Raw genomic sequence first — 17,168 nt, 5'->3', positions numbered from 1 at the left:
ACCTTAGAAGTGCCTTAGAAACACCGTATATCAATGCTAATGTATGAAAACTGTTGTTGAATGACTGTGAGTGGAGCTCACACTGAGTCCTATCAAGTCTTTTCATCACCTGTTTCACCACAGGCTAACCTAGTCTGTCACCTGTATGTATCAGGTGACTCTGCTGTGATGGGTTCAGGGGTAAGGGACACTGAACATGAAAGACAGGCCTAACAGTTGTTGCGGGACAGTGTTGCACCGAGAGAGATACATAGGTGGATAGGTACAGTAAGGTGCTGCCCTGGTACAGGTACAGGTGGTCTGGAGCTCACACAATCACACGGTTCATCTGGTACTGGAGTGTGTATGGAGCAGGATCCACAGGACAGTGAGACAAGAGGGGGGGGGGGGGGTTACAACACAGATCTGGGGTGTGGTCTGTGCGTGGGGAGGAGAGGGTGCTTATTGATCTTACTGGTCGAGGGGAGAGGGGTGTGTGTGCATGTATGGGTGGGGGTGGGGGGGGGGGGGGTATGGGGTGAAGTCGGGTCGGCAGAAACTCTCTTTTTCGCTCCCTCGGCTCAGTAGAGTGCTTTTTGTCCTTGGCTATCAAATTCTGACCAGGCGTCATTCAGTTCCATAAAAATCATCTTGGCGTATTGTTCATAGGGCTGTCCTGTCGCCTGGAGGGGGGTGGAGGGAGGAGGGGGGAGGACATCAATCATTATAATAGCTTTCTACACAGGAGACACCTTCTCAATCCCTTCACATTTCCTTCACTGAACATTGACTAAAACGTTTACTGAACATTTACTGAACAGTTACTAAAACGTTTACTGAACATTTACTGAAGAAGCTCAGTTCAGCTGTGTGTGAGATACAGATACAGTAGGAACATACCATGACAAATGAGACGATGGCCAGTTAGCCTGTAAGTCAGAGTGTCTGTCTAATAGTCAAAGTTCTGGTAGTTTTGTTGCCTCTCTCTGTCTCACCTTGTCTGGGTGGACAACCAGCACGGCTTTGCGGTAGACCTTCTTAACCTGTTCTGGTGTGACGAGGTCCGCCATGCCCACGGGCTTCCAGCGCGTCTCTCCCTCCCACAGCACCGTGTGCATGGTGGACAGCAGGGCCCGGATGTTCCTCTCCTTCCCCTCGATCCAGTCCAGAATCTGGGGGAGAGGAGGGGAGAGAGACGGGGGGTCAGTTACTCAACTTTAGGGCCTTTTTTTACCTACTACTTCATCACATCATAGGATGGATGACTTCATAGGAGGTCGTTTCTTGAGGATTTTTTCTTTGACAACAGAATGTTAGAAAATCGATGTTTTCACATATGTAGACACTGGTGCTGGAGATTATGAATATGAGGAAAAAATGCAGTCAAGTCCCTTGGGTGTGAGGGAACTCAACAGAGTTCTAGGGCTGCGTCCCATTCCAGAAAGTTGCTTCCTCCAATCTGCCCTTGCTCACTCCCCTTCACAAATCCGATAGAACACAGTAGCTGGATAGGTGGAAGCAACATTGTTCTCACTGGACAGCTAACACCTATCCAGTCCTGTCAGATCTGTGAAGCGTGGAGCGGAACACAGCCAAGCGTTGCACTTTTGACTTCCCAATACCTTCGCCACTTCTGAATATAATCATAACCACTGTAAACCCGTTGTCTTACAACAAGGGTCGCCATTGTAGCAGGACCCTGAACGACAGGGTAGTCAGTTGTGGACGTGGTAGCGCGATCTGTCCTAAGACTATGCTGTTCACCTTGAGCTTCTCAGGGTCCATCTCTTTCGCCATCTCCTCCTTCCTCATCTCTGCTATTGTCCGAGGGCCCTTCTTCTCCTTGGCTCCCGCGAAGCCTTGGCCAGACAGCAGGTCATCAAAGTTAGCGTTGGTAGCCTTGGGCTTAGTACCTGAAAAGGGGGGGGGGGATACAGTACCACATGCTTGACTCATCTTCATTTATTACATGTGTTATAAAACATATCATGCTTTTATTATTTATCCTGACAGCGAGTATAGTACCCCCCCCCCCCCCCCCCCCCCCCCTCCCTCGTTCCCTCCCAACTCACCCATGTTGGGCTGCGGTTTCCCCGCTGCGTTGGGGGACCCCCCTGCTCCTCCTCCCCCTCCCCCCATGGCGGAGAAGCTGATGTTGTAGTTGGGTCTGTGTGAGGGGGAGGTGTGAGGCATGGAGTGGCTGGGGCTGGGTTTAGGCTGGGGGGTACCCCCCTGGGGCTGCCACCCTGCCCCCCCCCCACCACCGCCGCCACCCCCTCCACCCCCACCTCCAGGCTGCCAGGAGGGGAAGCCGGTGTTGGGCTGCTGCCAGCCCCCGGCGTGCTGGGGTGACGGAGGAGGCCGCGATGGGGAGCCCATGGGGGGGAAGGCCCCCCCTGTACCTGTGGGGGTGGTGGGCTTACTGGAGAACCCAGAGCCTCCTATGGAGAGATGTGTGAGAGAGAGAGAGAGAGAGAGAGAGAGAGAGAGAGAGAGAGAGAGAGAGAGAGAGAAAGAGAGATCAGGAACGTTTACAGGAAGTAAACACACACACTCTACAGTAATCTAACACACACACACAGTAATCTACATACAACACATGCACCTATTTCTCCCTGTACTGGACTGACATGTTCTGTTCATGTTATCTAAAAACAGTACATCCTTTTGTCCAGAAGGTAAAGTTGGACTGACCTCCCAGACTGCCCCCTAGGTTGCCAATGTCAGCGAAGGGGTCCAGGGTGTTGGGCTTGGCCTGGTGGGTGGGGGTGCTGTTGACTGACCCAGTAGGACTGGTAGCAGCAGATTTACTGCCCATCCCAAAGCCTCCTCCTAACACACAACACAGAACAACACGGTCAATGTGACACAGCACATTAGTCCAATGACACAGCACAACAGTCCAATGACACAGCACAACAGTCCAATGACACAGCACAACAGTCCAATGACACAGCACAATATTCACGATCCTGTATTAGCGTCACATGTAAAGTGTATCCTTCACGATGGCAGTAAGTGTGAGTTTCATGGCTACCAGTAGAGGGCGCTGTTTAGTACAGAAGAGCCTTCTGGTGTCATACATGAGCAGGGCTGACTACTGTACTGTGTTTGTGTGTGTGTGTGTGTGTGTGTGTGTGTGTGTGTGTGTACCAGGAGCCGCTGGTTTGTTCCAGTCCCATCCTCCCATGGCGTTCTGCTGCTGGATGTTGACAGTGGGGGTGGTGGGCGGGACTGGGGAACTCCGGCCTATCAGAGCACAGAAAAGTCAGAGAGACAGACAGATGGACGTCACACGCTCCGGGAAGAGAGACACAGAGAGATGTGAAGTCATGCAACGTTAACCATACCACGACCACACAAGAACCAAACCACAACCACAAGGTACCATAGCCAAAACATGATTGCATTATCACCATAGCACACCATAACCGTACTAGGACCATGACCATAACAGCTGTCACCCAGATCTCCCTGTCAACTCGCCACTGGAATTCACATTGACCACACACACACACACACACACACACACACACACACACACACACACCCACACCCACACCCACACCCACACCCACACCCACACCCAGACACAGACAGACAGTAGCCTATGTTCCAGTCACACATGCGTCTACCAGGGGAGGCTGGTGGAGGTAGAAATCGGAGGACGGGCTCATTGTAATGTTTGGAATGGAATGAGGAACGGTATTGTTGGAGCCCAAAAAAAAAGGAGAACAGGTTAGTCATTATTTGGTTAGTCAAATATTGAGGCTTTTATTAAACAGAATCGATTCCGGAGTCAAACCTTTCTTGGATGATCTCTAACTATTTCAGAGCAGAACACACAGCTTTATGGACTTTGTCCTGGGGGCAGACCAGCAGCTGTTTTGGGTGACAGGCAATGAATTTACAACAGGGTAAGTGTATGTTTAGACCAAACAAGACCATGTTTTGGAGGCCAATTGAGGACTGATTCCGAGAAATGTTTCTAGGAGACCCAGTCACAACAACACGTGTGTTTCACACCATTCCTCATTCCGTTCTATGCATTACAATGAGCCCCGTCCTCCGATTTCTACCTCCGCCGGCCTCCCCTGGCGTCTACCCAACCCAACAACAACTAACGGCGTGATTCAAGCAGCCCAGTGTCACTGCTAGGAGAGTGGTGTCAGTGCAGGTGCAGACGCAGGCCCAGGTGCATGCCTTACCCATGCCTGCAGCAGGCTGCATGGTGGGGGATGGAGAGCGAGCCGCATGCAGGAAGGGGTCAGGCGGCCCCACATTACCTGGACCCAGGAAGGAGCCCATCAGCTCCTGGGGCTTGGGCATCGGACCCGCCCCGAACGGGTTGAACGCTGGCCCGAGACAAACAAACAAACAAACAAACCTTAACACATGACCTCATTCTGTATTCCATCAGTCTACATCACTCTGTTGTCCATATCTATGATATAAGATGGGACGTACCATTCTCGGCAGGACGCGGGGAGGGGCAGGGGGAGGGCGAGGGCGCTGTTTTCCGGGGCGTGGACTGGGCAGAGGCAGGCCCACTCCCGGGCTGGGGGGCGGCCCCAAACAGGTCGCCTAGCAGGTCGGTGGTAGCTGCCGCAGGGGGGGGCTGGGCAGACAGGGCGGGGGGGTTGACGTCTGCCCCGTCCAGCCCCAGGAGGTCCACCTCCTCTGGGGGTGCGGGGGGGGCCGGGGCCTGGTGGGGCTGGGGCCTGGCGGGGACCCTGGGTCTCTCTCCGCTGGCGTTGCTCTGCTGGCTGGACAGGGACAGCATCTCGTCGTCCGACGGCTCACTCTCCTCGCCGTGGGGACGCCCGTCTGGACCCGCGCCGGGCCGACCCGGCTCTACAGGAGAAGAGAGAGTTGAAGAGAGAGAGAGAGAGAGATAATGAGAGAGATTGAGGGTGGGAAAGGGAGAGGGAGAGGGAGAGGGAGAGAGAGAGAGGGAGGGAGAGGATTGGAAAGGTATCCCCAAAGGAAAGGTATCCCCAAAGGTATTCTACAGTACAGTGCTAGCCACAGATGTATGACCAACCTAATCTAACACACAGTCGGACCCAGGGGAGGCTGCCTCTAACAGGGGGCTGCAGCTGGATCAACTACGGGTGACTAGGATCTCTGTGGAGTGCTCAACTCTAGCTCTTACCCTCCAGGTCCAGCCCCTCCATCTCATCTTGTAGGGAGAAATGAGACACGGTTAGGATGAGACATGCTTCGGATGAGACCACGGTTAGGATGAGACCACGGTTAGGATGAGACATGGTTAGGATGAGACATGGTTAGGATGAGACCATGTAAGACCATGTGTGTGTGTGTGTGTATGTGCACATGTACTTGCATGTGTGTGCGTGCACATGTGTGTGTGTGTGTGTGTGTGTGTGTCTGTGCATGTGCTTGCATGTGTGTGTGTGTGTGCGCACATGTACGTGCGCGCATGTGTGTGTGTGTGCGTGTGTGCATCTGTGCATACATGTGGGTGTGAGTGTGTTTCCCCCAGCCATCCCTACCTGCGATGGCGAGGGCGTCCTGGTGCTCCTGGTGGCAGGAGAAGAGCACGTTGGGGATCAGGTCTTTACAGGGGAACTGTTCCCAGGGAGGGGTCAGGTCCTTCTGCTTGTCTACGCTCTCCACCTCCATGTCTACCATCACATGGAACAGCTGAGGGTACTTCTCTGGAGAGTCACACGCATCCAACTCTGGCCTGGGGGGGGGGGGACAGAGAGAGAGAGAGAGAGAGAGAGAGAGAGAGAGAGAGAGAGAGAGAGAGAGAGAGAGAGAGAGAGAGAGAGAGAGAGAGAGAGATCTGTAAATGACTCTATGTAAACTATTTTAGGGCCCTGAAGGGACTCGATGTCACCAATAGGAGCTTCCATGTCACTTCAATAAGGACTCTATGTAACTTCATAGTGCATCTGTACCCTGTAAGGATTCTTTGTAAGATTTACTTAATCTTAGCATATTAAATTACATCAGAGAAAATCCCCCTCAACAGGAAAACAAACATTTGTCATTACATTGTAGCAGACAGATGACAAGTGAATTATTGGTATTTTTTTCATCTCCCATTGAGAGACCAGGCATAATAGCTCTCTGGCTGCATTTGGAGTTTGGATAGAGCTAGAGGTCTGTTTTTCTTTAAGTAATATATCAGAGATACAGCTACGATGACATACGCTGAGAAGAAACGTGTAGTATTTAGGGTTGAGAAGTTACAGGCAGGTCTAGTATGCTTCCGCTCATGTCCATTAGAATTACCAGTTCTATTGAATTTTCCAATTTCTAAAGGAAATGATGAAATTACACTCCTCAAATCTACACTATCCTCTATTGTAAAAAGTAAATGAGACGCATATTCATCCAGAGGTCAGAGGTTTGCTATTCTTCCTTTCAAAGTCACTGGGGGGAAAGGAGAACAATTGTGGGTGTGTATATCATGAACAGAATAAGCAACAACCAAGCTTTTACAATCAGACAACCGTAAGGGAGGCCCACATCAAACCGCTGGAGCTTAGCAGCCAAGTTTAAGTGTGCGTTTTTTCATCTCCCATTAAGAGATCCTGCATAATAGCTCTCTGACTGGATTGGGAGTTTGGATAGAGTTAGAGGTCTGTTTTTTTAAAGAATAAATCAGAGATACAGCTATTCTTCCAGGTTTGCTGTTCTTCCCTTCAAAGTCAGTGAGGAGAAAAAGGAGGAACAATTGTGGGCATAAACTATACAACTGAGTAATTCCTACATGACAACAAAGCAGAAGAGAGAGAGGAAAGCTAGAGAGAGAGGACACAGAGAAGGCTTTTCATGACTTGCTTCAAAGGAGACGGTTCCAGTTCAGAATGTCCTGTACAGACGGACCAGGAGAGAGGTGCTCACTTTGTAAACTTTAAAACGGTGGTTCCCGGCGCGATGAACCCTGTGTGGAACTGGATCTGCAGGATCTGTGTGTTGGTCACCTGCAAACACCAACCAGGAAGCAGATTACAGATGACATGGATGAGATTACAGTTGGATTCTTCAGTGGATGATTTTCGTGTAATAGTTCAGTGAAGAACTATAATGAACTGAAACAGATGATTCTGTTGAATAGGGGGGCGGTTACATTTTACAGGAAGTGCCAATACAGCAATTCTAAGCACATACAAATGGCTCAGAGCACACTATAATCTACACTGTAATCTAATCTAATCTCAACGCATTAGTGCAGTGTTCATGTTCATTCGGAGCATGCAAAATCTGTCAGATTAGGTGATAATCCTGAAAATCCTCTATGCGTCAATGTGTCTGAATACATGTTCATCCATACACACATGGCAAACAGTATCTTCCATATAATCTGTCTCTAGTGTCAGTGCTGTGTTAGCATGCTAGGCTAGCCCCTACATTGGCCTGTGGCAAGTGGCAGTGCATCAGTGCTGTGTTAGCATGCTAGGTTAGCCCCTACCTTGGCCTGTGGTTAGTATCAGTGCATCAGTGCTGTTAGCATGCTAGGCTAGCCCCTACCTTGGCTTGTGGTAAGTGTCAGTGCATCAGTGCCGTGTTAGCATGCTAGGCTAGCCCCTACCTTGGCCTGCAGCCGTCCCCCGATGGTGGAGCGCATGTGATAGACAGAGATTACCACATCACCTTGTACACTCGCACCCAGTGGGAAGACCACCTTCGCCTCTCCAACCCTGTGTTCTCTGAGAGGGGGATGGGGGAGGGAGAGAGGAAGAGAGAGAGAGAGAGAGGAAGAAAGAGAGGGCAGTGGGGTAGAGAGAACAACGTATTCAAATCAGGTACAGGTAGTTACTGCTACTTTAGTCATTGTGTGTGTGTGTGTGTGTGTGTGTGTGTGTGTGTGTGTGTGTGTGTGTGTACAGTACCCACCTCATCCTCTCGTAGTCCTGTGCGGTGGAGAAGATCTTGGTCTCTCCTATGAGGATGTCACAGAAGGGTCTGCAACCGCTGCGCTGTTTATTGAAGCAGGGGACCGGACTCATGGTGACCGCCTTGATCACCAGGGGCTTGGAGTGGGGCAGGGTGGGCTTCTCTGACACCATGCTGCACACGTAGCCTATGTACCTGCAGAGGAGGGGAGAGAGTCAATCCACAAACACTCTGGTGATGAGGTAGCCCTCCCTGCCTGAGACTTCTAAGCCCAGATGTAGCCCTGGTACCATGAGGATGTCCTCTTGGTATAACGGTTTACATCTGTGGCTTCCATGTGAGAGGTCCTCGGTTTGAAACCCCCATGAAGTCCTAAAATCATGTTCTCTCTGCGTCTGGACGCTTGCAGAATTTATTCTTTCTTAGATTTGAAGACACAGAGAACAAAACAACATCCTGCAACAAGGCCTCATTCTTTCCATGTCTTCATAAGCCAGCTCTCTCTCTCTCTCTCTCTCTCTCTCTCTCTCTCTCTCTCTCTCTTCTCCTTCTCTGTCTCTCTCTCTCTCTCTCTCTCCCCCCTCTCTCTCTCTCTCTCTCTGCAGATGAAGGAATCATTGTTCTATAAAGAAACAGCTCTGTGACCACACAATTGGCTGCCTATGAGGTCGAGGGGGCAGGCCACGCTGATTGATTGGCTGGTGCATATGTCTGGCACCTCTTTAGCATCCCCGCTAATCGCTAACGGCCAGGAATTATGGCTAATACGATAAAACCACCGCCATGTACAACAAGTCAGCCATCGGAAAATAAAATAAGTCATAAAGACTCCTAATGGTTTTCGGGGAAGGGGGTGGAGATGGAGTGGGACACACACACACACGCCCCCCCCCCCCCCCCCCACACACACACACACACACACACACACCCCCCATGGTGACCTACCTCCTGTGCGAGGGCCAGAGTCCAGACCCGGGTCTCTTGGCGCTGAGCAGCTGCATGGAGGGCACTGGGCTGCTGAAGAGGTGGCAGAAACAGAACATGGCACAGACCAGCACCCCCGAGGCAGCACGGCCGTCCTGAAGACCCACCACAGAGGAGAGAACACAGGACAACGTGAGTCTATAGGAGAACATCAGTGTACAGTAATACATCGTACAACATGAGTCTATCGTGAAACATAGTAGAACATGAGTCTCGAGGAGAACATGAGTCTATAGGGGAACATATGGTTCAATGAACACACACACACACACACCCACACACACAGAACATTAGTCTAACATGTCAGAATAGGCCGCACTGCAGGACCAAGAGGTCTTTCATAGAACACCACATATGGCAAGATACAGTATGGTTCCTCCTGCAGTCAACTGTTGATGCTTTCGTTTTTATCTCGACTAAAAAATACAATCCTGCGTTCTCTATGTGCCTGGTCCGAATCTCTGCCTTCCATAACCTCACCAGGGGAGGTTTGACACCATTTCTCATTTCATTCCATGCATTACAATGAGCCCGTCCTCCGATTTCTGCCTCCACCAGCCTCCCCTGGTGAGGTTATGGAAGGCAGCCTCCACTGAACCTCGCATAACCTGTCACTCCCCCGTTCAGCACTTTGGTGCCTGCCTGACTCGACTATAGATTGTTGGTGTAGGTTGTTGTTGTTGTTGTTGTTGTTGTTATTGTTGCTGTTGTCTTTATATCTTGTCTGTTCTTTTTATTATCTGCTTCTGTACAATAAATGTCCTTCTTAATGACATAAAACAATTGTTTTAATATGAATGTGAACCTCCATATCTGTCTGTTTGGATACCCAGGGACTACAGTGTCAGACAGTGTCGACTGCTGTCTGCTGACATGCAAGGGTGTGAGAGCATAGCAGGGTGCATCTAAATATAATTCCCAACTCCCGGGCGTATTATTTATTTTTTTACCATAAATATATCCAAAGTTATAAATATATCCTTTCTGAGGCAACGTGAGGATAACACCAGCCTACTGTTTCTAGGGGAAGCAGCATTCTTGCCTGAGTACACAAAACCAGGAAGAAACTTTAGGAACTCTCATAAAGAGTGATTGTTCTACATAAATGCCTGCTCAACCCACAGTGAGACCACATAGACAGTTGGGAAGCAGTATATGAGTACTTGTGTTATATGACATGTATTGAATGAGTATATTTGACCTCTGTAAACTTTGAGCTCTGTATACTTTGACCACAAAAACTCTCTCTCTCTCTCTTTCTTTCTCTCTCTCTCTTTCTCTTGGGTGTCCTTGGACCACACCACAGACCTATTCATCTCCCCCTCTCTCTGTCTCTCTGTCTCTCTCTCTCGCGCGCTTTCTCTTTTTTTTTGTCTCTCCATGTCTCTCTCTCTCTCTCGCTCTCTGCAGATGACTAAACGTCAAGGTTGTTATTCTATTGTATTATTCTTCATTGTTTGCTTCTATATAATAGTCTTTTCTTTCTTGAATACAGAGAGCATGTGTCTTTCCTAAACAGTTGCCATGCCAGAGGAATCACTGAGCGGAAACTAAGCCACAGCAGAAATCAGCAGAGGAGCCTAAGTACTGCAAGCTGTGTTTCACTTGGAATCAAGGCAGTCCCGCAAACCAGGGAGGTATGGCCACAATGAGAGGGAGAGGAAGGGGGAGGGGATGGAGGGAGGAAGGGAGGAGAGAAAGGAAAAGTATGTCAACAAGAGAGGGGGAAAGCAAAGGGAGGGGAAGAGAAGAGAGGAGAGAAAAATGTGTTTGTGTGTGTGTGTGTGTGTGTGTGTGTGTGTGTGTGTGTGTGTGTGTGTGTGTGTGTGTGTGTGTGTGTGAGAGTGATAGGACTAGGGGTCTCCTCTTACCGAGCAGGTGATGACGCACACGTTCTTGGGGTTCTGTTTGAGCCAGTTGTGCATGTTCTTACACACAGCAAACAGGTTGTGGAGGCTAGGAGCCTGGCGGGAGGGCCAGTTACACTCAGACACCTGGTGAGAGAGAGGGAGGGAGGGAGGGAGGGAGGGAGGGAGGGAGGGAGGGAGAGAGGGAGAGAGAGACAGACAGACAGTGAGAGAGAAAGAGAGAGGGAGAGAGAGAGAGAGAGACAGACAGACAGAGTGAGAGAGAAAGAGACAGACAGACAGAGTGAGAGAGAAAGAGAGAGAGAGAGAGAGAGAGAGAGAGAGAGAGAGAGAGAGAGAGAGACAGAGAGAGACAGAGAGAGAGAGGGAGAGAGGGGAGAGTTTAGTAACGCCCTGTGCAATTGCACCAAATGCACCAAAACACGAGTTACCAAGATGAGTCATGTAAATACCAGACAGGGAGCCATGTCGACTCCACAGTTTCCTTTTTATACACCGTAATGTCAGCATGTGGAAAACAAACTGTGAACTGCTAAAGGCCCACTTGTGCCTGCATCAGACATGCACTATGCAGCATTTTCAGCCGTATCATACCAGCCTATGAGCCGCGTCGTGACGTTAGAAGAGAGTTTATGATGAGTCACTTAATGACCAGGAGAGAGAGGGGAGGGCTCGTTAGCCATAATGGAGAGGGCCGAGGGTGGGTGGATAATTGTGGGTGCCATGGTGACCCATAAACCAAATTAAACTATCCAGCCAGATTGGGACCTCATATAGTCATTTAACAATATATATATATATATAACAGGCATAACAGGTTTATATTTAACAGCCTAGAAATTCTTGAAGAGAACGTCATCAGCCATCAGTCAAGGAGCTAAAGCTGGGCTGAAAATGGGTCTTCCAACAAGACAACGACTCAAACCATTCAAGCAAATCTACCAAAGACTGTGTTTTGGATTGGCCAAATCAAAGTTCTGACCTAAATCCAATCAAGATGCTGTAGCAGGACCTGAAGCGGGCAGTTCATGCCAGACTGAGTTCTGTAAGGAGGAGTGGGCAAAAACTGATTAGTGGCTATACAAGACGATTACTCCAAGTTATCGCTGCTAATGGAGTTTTTGTTAAATAAACCACTTTCATTAAATAAACAATGTTTCTGTCCTTTATTTGGAATGGCTTTATTACAAATTGGGGTTTAGATAAAGATTTTATGTTTATTTTAATATTTTATACAAAAATAATAACCATCCCTGTAGGGTTCACAAACTTTCAAGTAGCACTGTATATCACGTTAATAGGGAACCTGTTCTGGTCTAGTCACAGATGGTTCATTCACTTCTCTTTTATGGCTTAATTCATGGCTTACTGGTCCTGTTTATTCTTTCATTAGAATGCACAATATTCCTTCCATATGTCCCCGAAGGAAAACCTTTTATGGTTCTACGTAGAACCCTACTGGTCCGCTAAGAACCCTTTTGGAACTCAAGGGGAGTGTGATGTAATATCACAGTGTTAGGACAAACTTGTTGTCTGTGTCAAATCGATACAACATCTAGAGAGAGATTGGATCATCTGTAAGCCTTGGTACAATACACAATACACACTTACGTACAATACATTAGAAAAGACAGCGCTACCTATTACCATACCAACTGTTGTTCAGCTGTCAGCTTGTGAGAGAACCCTTTGAAGAACCCTTTTTGGTTGCATTCCCAAAAGGGTTCTTCGTGGAACCCAACCGGGTTCTTTCAAAGAGTTTTTCTCTCACAAGGGGACGGCCGCAGAACGCTTTCAGAACCCCTTTGTTCTAAGAAGGTGTAGGCCGCTCTCACCCGGTTGGAGAACTTGGCTCCACGGTAGTTGCGTTGTGATAGGTTGAACACGGTGTAGTGGTCGGCGTGCCGAGAGTCCAGGAAGGAGCGGATGTCCTCCACGTGGTTCTGGTAGCCAATCTGCACCGCCTCCGCAGGATATGACATCACTGACCGGGAAAAAACAAAAGGGAGACATACGGGCGATCACCCAATCACCATCGTGATGACGAGACTGGTGAGGGTCTGTTTGAAAACCCAGTTCTGTTCTGTCCCAATGGTGCAGCATGGGGACCCATATGGTGAGGGAATGGACAGGGATGAATATTACTAATGGAAAAATGGAAATGATAGCTGTAAGTAAAGTAAAAATAGCTCTAATTTAGTAAAACTGGGTTGAGGATATTGGGTTGACTGCCAGTGTGGTGATAACAGGGTTGATATTGTAGTTGTGTGTTTGTGTGTGTGTGTGTGTGTGTGTGTGTGTGTGTGTGTGTGTGTGTGTGTGTGTGTGTGCGCAGTGGCATGGTGAGTGTTGTGAAGAATATGAGTGTTCATTTGGGAAGGTCAAAGGTCACAATCACACTATGCATGATGGGAGAGAGAGACCCTCAGGTAACGCTTGACTGTGACTTTGCATCTGGAGGACAAACTGCTGCTATACTCAGCCACACAATGAATGTGTGTGTGTGTGTGTGTGTGTGTGTGTGTGTGTGTGTCTGTGTGTGTGTGTGCGTGTGTGCGTGGGTGTGTGTTTACATACATATACCCTGCTGAGAAAAGAAAGAGGAAGTCACAGTGCGTTACATCATTTAGGACCATGCAGGGAGACACCATAATCCTCAATGCCTCCTGCAGAGCTGTGTGTGGTGCAGACACACACAGACACACACACACACACACACCCCACACACACACACACACACACACACACCCCACACACACACACACACCACACACACACACTCTGGGAGAAGCATGTGGCTGGGTGAAGGGGAAACCAGTGAGGCCCAAAGACACACTCACTCACTAAACGACAAAAAAACAACAGCTAAGAGAAGGACTGATAAGAGAAAAGCCATTACCAGAGAAAGGGAGAACAAGACCCCTCTACTCTAATGAACAGAGTGTTGCGAGACCCCCATTGAGCACTGACACAGCGTGCAGCGATGCAGTAAATTAACACTGCTGATGGAAATCTCACACACACACACACAAACACACACAAACACATGCACGCACGCACACACACGCACGCACACACTCACACACACGCAGCACACACACACACACACACACACTCTCACACACACACGCACAAGCACGCACACACACGCACACACACACACACACACACACACACACACACACACACACACACACACACACACACACACACACACACACACACACACAAACACATGCACGCACGCACACACACGCACGCACACACTCACACACACGCAGCACACACACACACACACACACACTCTCACACACACACGCACAAGCACGCACACACACGCACACACACACACACACACACACACACACACACACACACACACACACACACACACACACACACACACACACACACACACACACACACACACACACACACACACAGTAAGGTATGGCGCAATGCTATATCTGTACTTACCTATGATCCGTGATGTGATGTAGGCAATGTCTAGCTCTCCCTTGGTGTAACTGAAACACAGAGATGAATTCCTTCATTCACGTAACTCAGTCATGCACGCACAATGTTCACACAGCTCTGATCTACAATAGGATATGATTTGGCAACCCACAACATGGTATGTCGGTCTACAGATGAATGGTGTGTGTCTCTCTGCATCTGTTCTATGATGCATGTACACAGAGGAAGACGCAGGCCTTCATTTATCAAATGAGCAAAGTTACTTCAGCTCCGATCTGAGATACAGTATATGCAAAGGTTTCATAAGTCAAACGCGACATTCCATTTTCTCCAGTCAGACCCACGCTCATATCTACCATCGTTTGATAAACGAGAATCACAGTCTTTCCCCAGATGTCATTGGAGTGGAGTGTGTGTTGGCCACAGATGAGAGGACATGAGCATGGAGTAACAAGTCGTGTGTGGAGTGTGGGCCGTGTTGCCTGAGGTGACAGTTATTCCACTATGTAGGCCAACAGCCTCTAGAGTGCAGAGGAGGTGGAAGCAGCCATATGGCCCTGGGGCTACCATAACCTACCCTGGCCTATCACTGGTTACACAACACACCAATCACCTGGGTAAGCCTCTACAAGCAGGGGGAGGAGAGGGGAGGGGAGGGGAGGGGAGGAGAGGTGAGGGGAGGGGAGGGGAGGGGAGGTGAGGAGGGCAGGGCAGGGGAGGTGGAGGGAGGGCAGGGCAGGGGAGGTGGAGGGAGGGCAGGGCAGGGCAGGGGATGAAAAGTAGAGGGAGGGCAGGGCAAGGCAGGGCAGGGCAGGGCAGGGCAGGGCAGGGCAGGGCAGGGCAGGGCAAAGGTGAGGAGGTGGATGGAGGACAGGGCAGGGCAGGGCAGGGGAGGGGAGTGGAGGGGAGGCCAGGGGAGGGGAGGGGAGTGGAGGGGAGGCCAGGGGAGGGGAGGGGAGAGCAGGGGAGGAGGAAGCCGCAATGGGCAAATCTCCCATAACAAGCTAATTGGACAACAGGCGCTGGTTCTATTTTCATCAGTGTTGTGTGCTCTGCAGGCTAGCACGAGCGCTAACCTAGCTGCTCGCAGTGGCTGCTGCACAGATCCTGCCTGCCTGCCTGGCCCGGGCTATTTCAGGAGGAGGGGCAGGTGTCGGGTTTCAGCGCATGAGGCCAATGATGCTGTAGCATGCAGATTAGCAGCCTCTGACCTTCTATTGTAGCTACTCTGCATACTAGAGCATTCCCTGACGCCCCTGGACTGTACTGGTGGGCCTGATAGGAATGGCTACAGCAGAAAGTCAGGGAGAGAGACAGGGAGAGAAGTCTACTGTATATATATATATGCACACACACGCACACACACACACAGACACAGGTGCTATTTTGAATACATACACACACAAGAGCCACTTCAGGCTGGATTACGTTAGACACTGAAACTAATGATTAGACACTAGAGACATGCTGGAGAACTGAGAGAGTCTCTTGTGACTATGCTGCCTCACTCACACACGCACGCACACGCGTGCACACACACACACACACACACACACACACACACACACACACACACACACACACACACACACACACACACTGTGGTAAGTGGGTTAAATCCCGGTGGCCATTACATTAGAGCTCTTCTCCACATTAGCTTCCCTCCAAACGGGTCTCCGTATAATACGCCGGTCGGTCACCTAGGCAACCCCAGTTCACCCCCGTGTCACGCTCTTGTCACATGATTACAGTTGCACTATGACCAGAAAGAGCAATTGAAAAAAGAAAAGGCCAGCTTTTGGATTTCCCACCGTTTTCTTGTGGTTTCACATTGCTACTGTGACATCAGCCTATACAGTATACATACAGTTGGCTGACAATTCATATCACATTCATTCTATTCTATTCTTTCCCGCATAGAAATCAATAAACGTCTATACAGGACACAGTCTGTAAATAGAGGCCTCTGAAAAAGAGGCGTGGGCTCAAGGAGAGCATCGTACTACTGAAGGAAACATGTCGCCATGTTGACTGGCGAGCCGTGTGCATGAAGGTAGAGGGGTAACAGAGCGGGGGGGGGGGGGCATGAAACAGAAAGACAGAGAGAGATACAGAGAGAGAGTGACAGAGAGGGAGGGGGGAGCAAAGAGGGACAGAGAGGCAGAGAGAGAGGTAGGGGGAGAGAGGGAGAGAGAGAGAGAGAGGGGGGGGACAAAGCGACAGAGCTACTGAGAGAGAGAGAAGAGAGAGGCAGAAACACACACACACACACAACACAGAGACAGAGAGACAGAGGGAGATGAATAGGTCTGTGGTGAGGGCCAAGGACACCCTGCCTTTCAGCCCAGTACACCACTCTGTTCTGAGAACACAGCACCGCAGAGTCGGTCACCGTGTCCTTACACCGGGACCCTGTTGCACTGAGAGATGGCTTAATGACCGGCTACTCCTCTCATTAAACAAATTACTACCTTTCAATATTTCAACTGAATCCCGATTGGAATACATTTAAGTCCTAGGGTTAGCACTGCACAAGTTAGCTTGCATAGCCTTTGTGCTAGCTAACAACTTTGTTCTATACAGTACAGTACACAGAGCCTGTCCAAATGATAGTATACCCTGGGCTAGGCTCGTGCTAAGTGTAGTAGGCTAGCTAGCTAACACAGAGCCAGGCTATCGCTGGGGTGAAATGAATCCCCCTGTATCAGGCCTACACAGGGTATGAGGCACAATGAACTGCCATGAATAATTCAGAGAGAAGAGATAAAGAGAAAAGAGAGGGGGAAAGGAGAGGAGAGGAGGAGAGGACAGCATCGAGGGGGACAGGAGGAAGAGATGAGGTGGGAAAAGGAGTGATGAGGGGAAGAGGGGAAAGAAAACAGGCCTCTCAGCAGAGAGTCATGATGGACAGACTCAATCAACTTTTGTTGGGAGAAGACGTCCCCTCCATCTCTGCTCCCCTGACTGACGCCGTCCTGATGTGGCCAC

General features: G+C 49.7%; 1 protein-coding gene across 1 annotated transcript in view; it reads right to left on the bottom strand.

The window, feature by feature from the left end:
* Window positions 1–560: 560 nt before the first annotated feature.
* Window positions 561–17,168, bottom strand: part of dnajc6 (DnaJ (Hsp40) homolog, subfamily C, member 6) — a gene marked incomplete at both ends in the record, with an annotated part of 22,129 nt that continues 5,521 nt past the window's right edge. Inside the window, 17 exons of the mRNA XM_083671239.1 lie at window positions 561–662; window positions 975–1,151; window positions 1,744–1,892; window positions 2,052–2,420; window positions 2,674–2,811; window positions 3,133–3,228; window positions 4,188–4,334; window positions 4,447–4,833; window positions 5,135–5,161; window positions 5,496–5,689; window positions 6,859–6,938; window positions 7,547–7,664; window positions 7,852–8,046; window positions 8,797–8,930; window positions 10,707–10,829; window positions 12,539–12,687; window positions 14,181–14,230. Of these exons, the coding sequence (XP_083527365.1) occupies window positions 561–662; window positions 975–1,151; window positions 1,744–1,892; window positions 2,052–2,420; window positions 2,674–2,811; window positions 3,133–3,228; window positions 4,188–4,334; window positions 4,447–4,833; window positions 5,135–5,161; window positions 5,496–5,689; window positions 6,859–6,938; window positions 7,547–7,664; window positions 7,852–8,046; window positions 8,797–8,930; window positions 10,707–10,829; window positions 12,539–12,687; window positions 14,181–14,230 (2,635 nt within the window). The remainder of the gene's footprint in view (window positions 663–974; window positions 1,152–1,743; window positions 1,893–2,051; window positions 2,421–2,673; window positions 2,812–3,132; window positions 3,229–4,187; window positions 4,335–4,446; window positions 4,834–5,134; window positions 5,162–5,495; window positions 5,690–6,858; window positions 6,939–7,546; window positions 7,665–7,851; window positions 8,047–8,796; window positions 8,931–10,706; window positions 10,830–12,538; window positions 12,688–14,180; window positions 14,231–17,168) is intronic.

The sequence above is a fragment of the Argentina silus genome (assembly GCF_951799395.1).
Source record: "Argentina silus genome assembly, chromosome: 6".
Taxonomy (NCBI): Eukaryota; Metazoa; Chordata; class Actinopteri; order Argentiniformes; family Argentinidae; genus Argentina; species Argentina silus.
The sequence above is the reverse complement of the archived record's forward strand: the minus strand, read 5'-3'. Positions and strand labels throughout refer to the sequence as shown.